This window comes from Bufo bufo, chromosome 2 (genome assembly GCF_905171765.1).
Source record: "Bufo bufo chromosome 2, aBufBuf1.1, whole genome shotgun sequence".
NCBI classification, from domain to species: Eukaryota; Metazoa; Chordata; class Amphibia; order Anura; family Bufonidae; genus Bufo; species Bufo bufo.
Window position 1 is genome coordinate 182,676,136 of NC_053390.1, and position 12,474 is coordinate 182,688,609.

Genomic DNA, 12,474 nt, shown 5'->3' on the forward strand with positions numbered 1-12,474 from the left:
AACCACTGGAAACTCTGCCGATTACAAGAATATGGCCAATTGAATGGAGCAGTGGACATGCATGCATGCTGCTTCTGCATTCAACTCTACGGGCTGTTGAGGATAGCCAAGCAAATGTGGTCAGCTATCGCTTCCAGTCTCATAGACCTTAATGGAGCAGAGGACATGCATGTGTGTGTGTCTGTGTGCCACATTGTTAAAATGGGGGAAAACAGGCTTCTATCTAGTGATTGGCAGGTGTCTCGGCGGTCGGATCCCAGGCAATCAGACACTTCTCTCCTATCCTGTGGAAAACAAATGTCCACAGTGCCTCTGTCCAGATGCTGTGGCTGCTTTGTGTTCTCGCCAGACTAGAAAAGTCTTGGTCCCATGGCCGCTGCAGTCAGTCACTGGCCTCAATGATCAGATGTGCATGAACGGTATGTCACTATATTTGGGCACATGTTACTGAAAGAGGTTAAGTCCTAGGCCAGACAACCCTTTAAATTCACGGTATAATTTGGTAAAAAATATCCAGATACAATGTCTGTTACCAAACATGTTACCCTTTTGTATTAACTCCCTCAAGACATAAAAGACATCATACCATGGTAAAGTACAGTAAAATTTATTAGAAAAATCTGGATACATTTAAACATTTTTACAAAACATCCCAACCAGGCAGAAATTACACTGTACATTATTCATAGTAGAAACACATTCAGAAGGAAGAACAAACAGCAATGCACATTAAAAGCCATAAATAACCAGTAAACTCTAAAATATTAGAAAAATATTAATCTGTCCAGAAAATGTAAAACAATTATATATAAAAACAATATACAGCACTAGCTCTTTGAAGTATGACTAGTAATAATCATTCTGTAGATGTGGGTCATATACCGTAAACCAGTCATCTTACACTCCTTTTTGCCATAGCCTCTCTAATTTGACGATCTAGCTCACTAATGATCCGATCTTCGTGAGTATAGACGCCTGTTCTTAACAAAGTGTCCCTCTCTTCAATTAGGCGAGACAGGAAGTCATCCAAACCTTCATCTTGCAGCCTGGACCCTGAGGTTGTCATTCTTCGTTCCTGGCTTTTTGAAGCATCAGGCTGTTTTCGATCTTCTTGCAGCCTGAGTCTCATGGAAACAAAAAAAAAAAGTTACTATTTTAGCAGTAGACAGGAGAAGACAATAAAAACATGACCTTTCCAATACTTTAGCTCAGCATTTATTTTGGAAAACTGTAAGCAAATCAATGCATAGCCCTGTGCATAGAATGTGGTCTCATCAGACCTGGTTCTCATGGTCTACCTCTAGGTACCACCAGGGCTGTGGAGGCTGAGTTGTAGTCAGAGCCCATTCTAGGTGGAGAAAGGGATTGTAGAAATGTACCAACTCAAAGTCCAGATTCAACATGACAATCCTGACACTGGTGTGCAGAGAACTTCAGAACGGTATTCTTCACTTCTTTTCTGTTTTTATTATACTTTCTAAAATTTTTTTTTACTTGTTTCCAGTCAATTTGCATTGCAACTTCTGGCTGGCAGACTGCAATGTGTTACAAATTATTATTAATAATTAATATTTTTTTCACCATGTACAAATGGTTGTTAAAATTAGATTGATAAGATTAAAAAAAAATAAGATTAGAAAAACATGGCCGCTTTCTTCCAAAAACAGTGCCACAACCATCTGGTTGTGTAAGGATCATGGTCGAATACTTAAACTGGGATGAAAGGTGTGGCACTGTTCTGTGAGCAGCCATGTTCCTCAAAACCTGTACAACTCACATAAGTGGCCTACCCTTGTTCTGTTCCCGTCAGTTGTACTGGAGCTGGAGCTGTGGCTGACTCCAGTTGGTCTTGCACCCCTGACTAGCCTGTCTGCCCCATAGGATGATTTTAATTAGAGTAAGTATAAAGCTCATTGCTTCTCCTGCAGCCATTTGGCACCTGGAGAAGTATAGAATGGGCTCAGCATGCATGTTGGTACCTGCATCCCTGGATTTAATGGAGGCTGTTATGGCACCAAAAATGGTAAAAAGCAGAGTGGACCCAGCATGCATGTGGAACCTGCACTCCCTGAATTTTATGGTGGCCATTATGGCACATAACAGGTAGTATTTAGTGTTAGGTTCCTGTTTTGTAGAGATCGCCTTGACGTTTGGCAGACGGGCCCAAATAATTTTGTACAACATGTATTTGCCAAGAATCTCAAATTTGCACAATAAGTGTAGCATTAGCACCAGAAGGCTTTCTATTACTATGGCATTATTGTACTTTATTTGTGTTTGCAGAGTGCTGTTGCATTGTCTGTTTTCTTTGCATTTCTAGCCATGGCAGCGTGCACCTACACATAGGGATGTACTGACTGACCCCCTTTTTTTGCAGATATGCTGAAAAGCACCACACCCACACAATACTAATACTACTTAATTTTTGGTACCTATTCAGTTCATTCCTGATTTCCTCCAGCTCTAGGCGTTCATTCTTCACCATATCTTTTTCTTCTGCTGCCAGGTAGCGCAGTCTCATCTGTTCAAGTTCTTCTTGTTGCTTTTTAAGTCTTGCCATAGCATTCTCTTGTTCACGCTTTATAAAACAAATAATAATGTACATTACAGGTTTCTTTATGTTAATTTAAAATGTGAAGTTTTACTAAATCACTTAACGTGCCGTTTAATGGCATATCTCTGCGAATGGGAATTCTATGGGAATTTTCTTCAGTTTTTTTTGTCTCAATAATTTTTTGATTATCACAATATTACAATAAAGGAGACCAAGAAAAATGACAATGCATGCCAATGGTAACATGCTTTCTATACAGTTTGTAGTTATTGAACTTGTTGATAAACAAAGTATCAAGACATGACTGTCTCTATGGAGACTACACAATGTTTCAGGAGGAGTTACTAGCAGTAACAAAATAAAAACCTAACAAAACAAAGAAGTCTCAGAGGGCTTTATGGTCTACAAATGGTAGATGTTCCTGGTACTATGGGCAGAAAAGCTAGCCAGGCCAGCCAAATGATGGAGAAATTTGTGAGGCCTATGATCCTTATATGCCATAATCTTTTCATAAAGACAGTTTTGTTTCTTATGTTCTTTGTCAAAGTAATCTGACCTAGAAGACAGCATATTACGGAACCCACAACAGTGTGCTGGATCAATGGTACCCCACAGACTTAGGAGAGTACTGAAAACATTCCCTGTGTTGGCCTTGTTTCATCTGACCTGAACTCGGCACCATAAAGATTTATAATGCTGTCAGCTCCTGCCTAAGGCTCTACTGTACTGTATTCACATAATGCTGTACAGTACTGCAGACCCACAGTCAGGAAGGAACTGACAGCATCATAAGTCATTATGATGCTGTGAGTTCAAGTCAGAGGAAAAAACTCTTCGGTCCGGGGAATGTGCCCATCACGAGGAGCATGTTTCTCAGACCAAAGACACTCATGTGAAATTCGTTTTAAGGGTCTGAAGGGTAACCGAAAAATTCTCTCTATATATACACACCGTATTTTTCGCCTCATAACACACTCCCCTACTAAACTCATTAGTACCAGAGTATCGGGAAGCAGTGAATGCAGCGCTCCTCGGGCTCTGTTCTCACCGCTTCCTGGTCCTCTGCCGTCGGCTGTGCTGTGACTGCGCATAGTGAGAGGATGTTCTGTGACTTAACGCTGTGCACGGCAGGAAGACGAGAGCTGGATCCTAGGAGTGGGGGCGTCTGGAGCAGGAGAGGTAAGTTGATTATTTTTTTTATTTGCTCTGCGGCATGGTCTCATCTGAAGTATGGGGGTTTCATCTGAGGTCTGAATAGGGGGTCTTATCTGAGGTCTGAATAGGGGTTTCATCTGAGGTCTGATCTGAGGTAAAAAAAAAAATATTTGTTTCTTATTGTCCTCCTAGGTGCGTCTTGTAGAGCAAAAAACACTGTGTGTGTGTGTATATATGTATATATATATATATATTTATTATCACATATTATAGACACATCACATCGCAAGTGTAAAAGCAAAAACAAAATAAAAAAAATGCCATTGACCATGTATTTAATTTATATAATATTTCATGCCCTAGGAGCATTCCTACGTAAGCAACATAAAACTGGTAAATTGGTACACAGATAACTGGTAGTTAGGGAATGTATAATTTACAGTACACAGTTAAAATTCCACAAACCAGCCAGATCTCAAATGCCCCAGAAGTTCGGTATTAACACTGAAGACATTATGGAACGTAGCAGGGGTGCTGTGATAGTTTGCATTTGCCGTGTTATGGGATCCTGCCTAGAAACTCCCTGAACTATGTCTGGCTCCACTTTATATCATCAATCTTTCACTCATATATAGGCAGTGTTTTAACTTGCTCCATGTGAAAATTAATTATCGTTTTAAATATTCTCAATGTTTTGGCAACCTGACCAAGCCATTAATACATGAACTCGCTGGTTATACATGTAATGTCTGATTGTTTGTAATGGTATTCTCTTACATAGTCCAAGACAAATCATGGAGTGGTCAGAGGTAAGAACGAGAATAAAAAAAAATTCTGTGTTACAAATCAAAAAGAACCAGCCAGTAATTAAAGAAACAAGCGAATAATCAATGGTATAACCGTATAGCAATGGTAAAGCATAGTAGCAATACACTACGGAAAGTAGCAGGGTATGGGACCCCACCAGAGATCTAAAGGGGTTTGTCTAGTTTTCCCACACTGATGACCTATACTCAGGATAGGTCCTCTATATCAGACTCGGGGGGTCTGACTCCCGACACTGGAATGGAGCAGCTGTAATTACACTGCTCAGCGGCTGCAATGTCAATGAAGAGCATGTAAAGCGTCACAGTCTCTTCAAACAGCTGATCGTCAGGGGTGCCAAGAGTCAGACCCCCGACCTATCTGCTATCAAGGACCTATCTTGAAAATTGCACAACTCCTTTTAAAAGGGTTATGCCATGATTGATGTAAAAAATAAAAATCACTAATCAATAAAAATATCGGAAGTGCCAGATTCAGCGCATAACTGAAAAGAGTGAGGCTGAGCAGACTCCATTGACTACAACAGGGTCCGTTTATGTTGCTTTCAGGATCCTGCTTTTTTTACGGGACAAAAAAAGTCTTACACAAAGGACTTTTTGTCTGGTCCTTTTGACTGAATCGGTGACAGAAGCCCTCAATGGAGCCTCAAGTGCAGGAGTAAACAAGCCCTTAGAAGCAGCTCCGTACCTCTTATAGATACAAAGCTCTCCCCCATTAATTGCTCCAATTATAGATTTATTTCAAGTTGGCAGCTCTGGGGGTGTGCCTTTTCTGCTACAGCTCTCTCACTGTAACTGTTACAGCTTCTAAAGGTGCATTTAGACCTGCCGAGTGAGCAGGCAATTAGCGGGAAGCAGGGGCGGATTGGCCATAGACCTTACAAGGAGAATTCCCGGTGGGTCAATGCCCAGGGGGCCGCCCAAGCCCTCATCTCTGGGTACATAATGAGCTCTCAGCGGTAATGAAAGCTGTGAGAATCACTTACTCATTTATCTGGCCAGCACCTCTGGCATTCAACTTCTGTGCCCCACATCTCCCCTTCTAAGCCCACTGCTCCATATTTTAATCAGAGGCAACTAGAGGAAGAGGACAGAAAATGACATCTATTGATGACCACCACAGAGGGACAGCTTTTGGTGCAATATATAGTGCTGCACAGTGTTATATGGTTCTAATGGGATGGTATTTTGTGCTTTGGTACTGCTGACCCTGTCTACTCGTGTTGCCCCACCTTCCATAAATTTGGACCCGCCAACAACATGAGGCCATTTTTAGGTTTATTTTATTTTATTTTATTTCCAGGGCCACTTTAGGCTCCCAGTCCGCCCCTGTCGGGAAAAGACCGTTCCTTCCTGATAACTGCCTGCTCGTCAATGACAGTGAAGAGCTGCATTTACATGTAGTGATCACCTCCACTGTATGGGTACAAATAATGACTAATGCCATCACTCATCCTCATATACATCGACTGTTTCTGGGCAGCAGATCATTGGGTGATCGGCGGCACATTTACAAAATCATATTACCGGACCGATTGTTCCTGATAATCTGCCCAACAATGCAGTGTAAATCCGCCAAAACAGTATATATGACTGGTGGCAATTTAAGGATGGAACTGAGCATGTGTGATCACCTCATTAGGTGGACATGTACATTACAATGCAGACTAATCACCAGGGGATGCCATTACAATAACTTAAAAGAGAATGTCTCACAACTGGAGCATTTTTGTAACAGAGTAATAAAAAGTACGTTGTGGAAACAACAAAGTATATAAAAAAAAGGTTTATTTTCAATAAAAGCATGTTGGTTCAAAATATACTGAAAAAACATGGGGTGAATTTATCAAGACCTGTATGACAGAATTCTGGCTTCAAAAAGTCAAAACTTTGTGACCGAGTACTGCACCTTCCAGCATCACCTACAGTTTGGAGTTGCTAAATTGTCGCATAAAAGTCAGAAGTCCATGACAGGTATCCCCAGGCGTACTCACACTGAAATAGGTGCAACTACATTGCCCTTGCGTCAAATGTATTATTACTGTATGCCATTTTCATACATTTTTCACAGGTGCACATAGCAACTCTAATCTAAAAGCCAATCTCATATACACCTAGAGGGATAAATTCTCCCCTATGATTGTTCTACATATGTAATGCTGTCTGATCATCATTTACAGACAAACATACTTGGGGTCATTTATTAAGACCGACGCGGCCTCCTACATAACTTAGGCGCATACACCGCTGGCCTAAATCTATGCCAGATTTAGATAATTTTCTACGCCTAAAACAGGCATAGAAAATGATAAATGAGAAGGGCCAGGTGTAAGCTGGGAAAAGTCAGATTTGGCAGTAAATCCCCTTTGTGACCCGAATCTGCGACGGATATACACTAAAAACTGTAGTATATCTAATAAATGACCCCTGTCAGACCATCTCTTTAAACTTTTGCAGAACTACACAATTAGAAGTTACGAGGGATGAGCGAATCGACTTAGAGTGAAACATCAGAAGTCGATTCGCTAAAAACTTCGTTCTAATACTGCACACAGCAGGAGCTCTGCACAGTATTAGAATGTATTGGCGTTGATGAGCCGAAGTTATTGCTCCGTAGAGTATTAGAACAATGTTTTATGCAAATCGACTTTGGATGTTTTATCCAAAGTCGATTCGCTCATCCCTAGAAGTTACCCATTTACCACTCCGTCCCTCTCCAGAGCTCCTTGTGGTAAAGCCATATAGTGTGGCCGATTATCACATAGTCATGCAAGCCACATGGCTATCATACAGATTGATCAGAACCAAAATTGTTTATTTGGTGTTTATTATTAATGATTACCATATGGCCATTAACAAACTCCAAAAATAAACTATCAGTTAATATTATCCCATTGAGGCTTGCTCGGCCTCATCGTGTGGTGGTGACCCTAAGTCTTGCTACTTCTGTACTTTTGATGCATTTGAAGGTGAAACAAAATACCAAAATAATGAATGGAAGCTGAACCGATGCAGTATTGAAAAAGAAATCATCTTTCAATATTGCTCTGTCCTCCTCCATAATCAATAGTTGAAATTACATTCTGTCCACGGTGACGTCAGGTCCTGCAGTCATTTGACAGTCAGGTTTATTGATTCAGCATTCCCATGTAACACATAGGTATGGCCGTATTGTCAAAGGCCAAACTGATACAAATTGCTGAGAGGACTCTCCAAATAAATTCTAGTGTCCGTTCTGTTATCACAGTCCTTAATGTTTTTAACACTTCCCCTTCATGTAGTGTGACTAAAAAGGAATATAAAAAAACAAGCTATGTGGAATAGAAAGAAGATAAAACGAGTTATCTACACTTCAGGAAGAAGCAGCTATTACTAGTTTATCAGCAGCTCTCACAGTAGGATGCCAAGTACTCTCTGTTTCCATCACATTTTCAACACTTGCTGGGTGCTAGATTTCCTTCCACACTAGTGATGAAAGTCCAGAAATCCAGCCATAAATACGTTGAAGAGCCTTATGGACACACACATCTTCCAAAGCTGGAGAAAAAACAACTGGCAAGAAAAACTAGTGCCATACTTAAACAGGATTTAGAAAATAATCCAGAATGGTAAGAAATAGTGGTCAGCTTGACATCTATAAATGTAATGTGCATTTACCATTATTCTGAAAATATTTAAATGGGTTGTCCCATCTGGACATTTATGGCATACTTCCCTCTGGGAACCCCTCCTATTTCCATAACCAGGCCCCATCGCACACAACACCCATGCATCTCTCTATTTACCGATATGGGATTTCTGAAATAGCCAAATGTGCCTACTTGGCTATTTTTGGAAGACCTATAACCATGAATGGAGAAAGCCAAGTATGCAGGGCTTCTCTCCTTTTCAGGAGTTGTGAGAGCAGTCCCACACTTGAGCTAGAAATGGGTCCACAGTTGGGACTTGCACCTACAGGACATTTCCTGTGAACATGCCATAAATGTCCACATGGGACAACACCACCATTAACAAATCCTTGAAGCAGAAACTAAAACCTCACAAAGTGAGGTCGCTTCTGAATGCGGCTTGCTTGTGTCCATCTCCAATCTTGTTACACTGTGAGCCAAAAGGACAGGGTTCTTTCTTCTACTGTATCTTATTCCAGTTTTATATGAATTTGTTTTATTTCATTGTGCGTCTTAGGTTTTTTGCAAAGTTCTGTAGAAAACTGTATACATTCATATATGATGGTACTTTAAAAGTGATAGAGAACATTAGTGGAAAAAAAGAATATCCAAAATACAGCTGATTAAAAGTACAAAAGTTTGTCCAGATTTTGGTCCAGTTTCTCCCACTCTGACCGCTTTTCCTGCATCGGAGAGACATTTGCTCTTTGACACCTACATGGACTAGGAATAGGGCCCTGGAAAAGGCTTTTACACGGGGATTATTAAAGGGGTTATCAAACGAAAAACACAGGATAGATGATAAATGGTTTGATCGCTCAGACCCGCACAGATTACTATAACTTACTATCATTAGTAGTAAAACTACCATATCTTTGGGGCTGAAACAGCTGGGCGTTTTTGTTCATCTGGTTTTGGTCTGCCCCATAGATATTGATAAGGAGTAGAAGAGCGCATGTATGATCATCACTTGATTCACACTCCCCCTCACTGTGGCGGTGTAGTGAGCAGCCAGCAAACCCTGTTCTAGTGAATGGTGGGGTCACCACTGATCAGATACTTATGACCTATCCTAAATGGCTTTTGGTGGCTACTTCAAAAGGTAAATTTGATGCGACACACCTTTAGCTCTTTTTAGCAGCTTAACGGCATTCCAGCCGTGGTGAAATTACAACTTCGAGGATGCATGCTTGATCCTCTAAGAACTCTCATAGAAATGAATGAAGCATGCTGGGAATTGTAGTTTCACAACAGCTGGAGTGCTGAAGGTTGCTGACCCCTGCTATATACCTTAGTCTGGTTTTACATTTTTTGCTTGTGCGATCATTGATACCATCTGCCACTGAAACTGGTCTAATGTCACACAATACTGCAGCCACATTACATTTCTTAACAGATGGATAAAATGCAAATGAGCTCTTAACAAGCTTTGCCTCTAATGCCACCAGATGTAAGGCAGCTATCGTATAAGTCAATATTCAGCTCTTAAAATCAGCCTTGATACATGACTTGGATATTAAATAAGCCAGCACCTCATCTGCAGACAGCTGTTTCGGGGTGATTGCCCCTCATCAGTGCAGAGCAGAGAGTACTGGCTTAACTGGGTAGGAGGCCTGTGTCCGAGCAAGGGGGGGAACTAACTCTCCTTAGGAAGAGAGCACCTTAATCAGTGTGAGGAGACTTATAGGCCATACATGCTCCTCTGGAATTCTGGGAGGGAAGGGATGCAAATGAGCTCTTAACTTATAGCTTAACTTATGAGCTCTTAACTTGACTTATAGGATAGCTGTCTTACATCTGGTGGCATTGGAGGCAAAGCTTGTTAAGAGCTCATTTGCATTTCTTCCCTTCCAGAATTCCAGAGGAGCATGTATGGCCTATAAGTCTCCTCACACTGATTAAGGTGCTCTCTCCCTTAACAGATGGATAGAATGCAAGGTTTTGGCTATGATTGAATCTAATGTTGGGTAACAACACATCATAGGTCATCAGCTAGATCTGCCCCTACTCAGTTGTAGTGTCTTATATGAATAAAGCTCATTTAACTCTGTTGTGCAGTGACAAATTGTTACTAAAGGAGTTGGACGACTGTAGAGCATCGAGATAATGGTCTCAAAAGGACCTTTATGCCTTCCGTCTTGTGCCAAGCAATTCCAGACTTAGAGACAGACATGTAAATATGCTTGCAAATTAGGAAATTTATTATTAAAGGGGTTATCTACTTTATTTATACTGATAATCTAATCTATCCTCCGGATAGGTCAACAATATCAGATTGACGGGGGTCCGACTCCATACATGCCCGCCGATCAGCTGTTTGAAGAGAAAACAGCACTAATGTGAGCGCTACCTTCTCTCCATGGTTTACCTGCTTAGAGCAGTGAATGCATAGAGCCATCCCATAGAAGTGAATAGGATGACTTAGTTGTAATTACACCTGCTCACCGCCGCCATAGTACGTCAAGATAAATAATGGTGACAAACACATAGGGCATCTATCAGAAGATTTGTACCTATGAAACTGGCTGACCCGTTACATGTGCACTTGGCAGCTGAAGACATCTGTGTTGGTCTCCTGTTCATACGTGCCTGCATTGCTGAGAAAAATGATGTTTTCATATATGCAAATGAGCCTCTAGGAGCAATTGGATCATTGCCGTTACACCTAGAAGTTCTTCTATCTCTGCAACTGCTGCTCCCCCTGCACTTTGATTGACAGGACCAGACCGTGAAAACCTCATTATGCCTGGTCCTGTCAAAGTACAGAGGGCGCGTCAGTTGCAGAGAGAGCAGATCCTCTTAGGTGTAATGGCAACACCCCGGTTGCTCCTAGAGGCTCATTTGCATATAATAAAACATCATTTTTCTTAGCAATGCAGGCACATATGAAGATAGGAACAACACAGATGCCTTCAGCTGCCAAGCGCACATGTAACAGGTCAGCCAGCGTCATAGGTACAAATCTGCTGACAAATGCCCTTTAGGCTTTCTTCCACCACTAATGCCACATCTCTTACACAAGTCCTGAAGAAGGGTGTATCAGCACCTGAAATGTATTTGATGCATAATTAGTGCTGAGCGAAGCTTCCAAAGTGGAATTCGCTCCAAAGTTTAGGAAAACTTTGATTCGCAACGAATCTGAACTTCCATGCGCTTCATAGTAACGAATCAGTTTTTCCTTAAATGGTGGCTGCACGTGTTACAAAGTTAAAGTAAGAAGCCGGGAACGAGAGATGACCCATAATACTATGCAGCCAGCCAATCCATGGTTAGCCATCCCCTGTGATATCACAGCCCTATAAAACCTTCATCCCACGCAATCTCCGCCATTGTCCTGTGAACTGAGCGTAGGGAGAGACGTGGCAAGTGCTCATACGCTATGCACAGTGTTGATGAAAATGATTGACAGAAGAATATTGGATCAGGAGTGCAGGGAGAGTGGAAAAGGACTTATTCTGCTTCAGTTTTATTTATTTATTCCTACATTAACTTATTGCTACATCAGCCATAAACTAAGATATGTAATTCAATACCAATAAGATGGAAGCCTTTATTATTCCACTGCCAGGGTGCCAACCAATACTATCCAGTCTGCACCACTTAAGGGGGCCAGGTAATTTGCATATTGTGACCCCAACTAAGTAGCCAAACCCCATAATTAACCACCTCCGGACCGCCTAACGCAGATTCGCGTTCCGGAGGTGGCAGCGCTGCGCACAATCACGCATATACGCGTCTTCTTGCGAGACGCGAGATTTTGCTCAAAGCCGGCCCGCGCATGCGCATCGCGGGCCGGCAAAATTAAAAGAAGAAGTTCGTCACCAGCCTGCCAGCAACGATCATTGGCTGGCAGGCTGGCGATTTTCAAAAAATCCAATCACAAGTCATATAACAGATCATATTAGTAAATATGATCTGTTATATGGCTGGTCTGCTCCTCTGCTGGTCCTTTTCGTCGGTTGGATCCAGCAGAGGAGCAGACTGAACTGTGAGTACACCAAACACTACACCTTAGCCCCAGATCACCCCCCTGCACCCCAATTAACCCTTTGATCACCCCTTTGATCGCCCCTGTCAATCACTAGTGAAAGGAAAAAAAGTGATCAGTGTAAACTGTCACTTTTTTTTTCACTAGTATTGGCTGTTAGGTTTTAGGGATAGTTTAGGCCCCTTGGTTAGGTAGTTTAGCGTGAGTTAGCGCCCAGCCCACCGCACCGCAGTCACTTTTATTCGCTGTTTAGCGTATCGCTAATCAGCATTTGTACTTTTATAG

General features: G+C 41.6%; 1 protein-coding gene across 2 annotated transcripts in view; it reads right to left on the minus strand.

The window, feature by feature from the left end:
* Positions 1 to 639: 639 nt before the first annotated feature.
* CEP120 (centrosomal protein 120) overlaps positions 640 to 12,474 on the minus strand; it is a 128,806-nt gene continuing 116,971 nt past the window's right edge. Inside the window, exons 19-20 of one of the 2 annotated variants that reach the window (XM_040415955.1) lie at positions 2,433 to 2,578; positions 640 to 1,118 (exon numbers count right to left, since the gene is read on the minus strand). In XM_040415955.1, the coding sequence (XP_040271889.1) occupies positions 893 to 1,118; positions 2,433 to 2,578 (372 nt within the window). In that variant the 3' untranslated portion in view covers positions 640 to 892. Of the gene's footprint in view, positions 1,125 to 2,432; positions 2,579 to 12,474 lie in introns of both variants that reach the window. The other variant, XM_040415954.1, reaches the window with a different exon arrangement.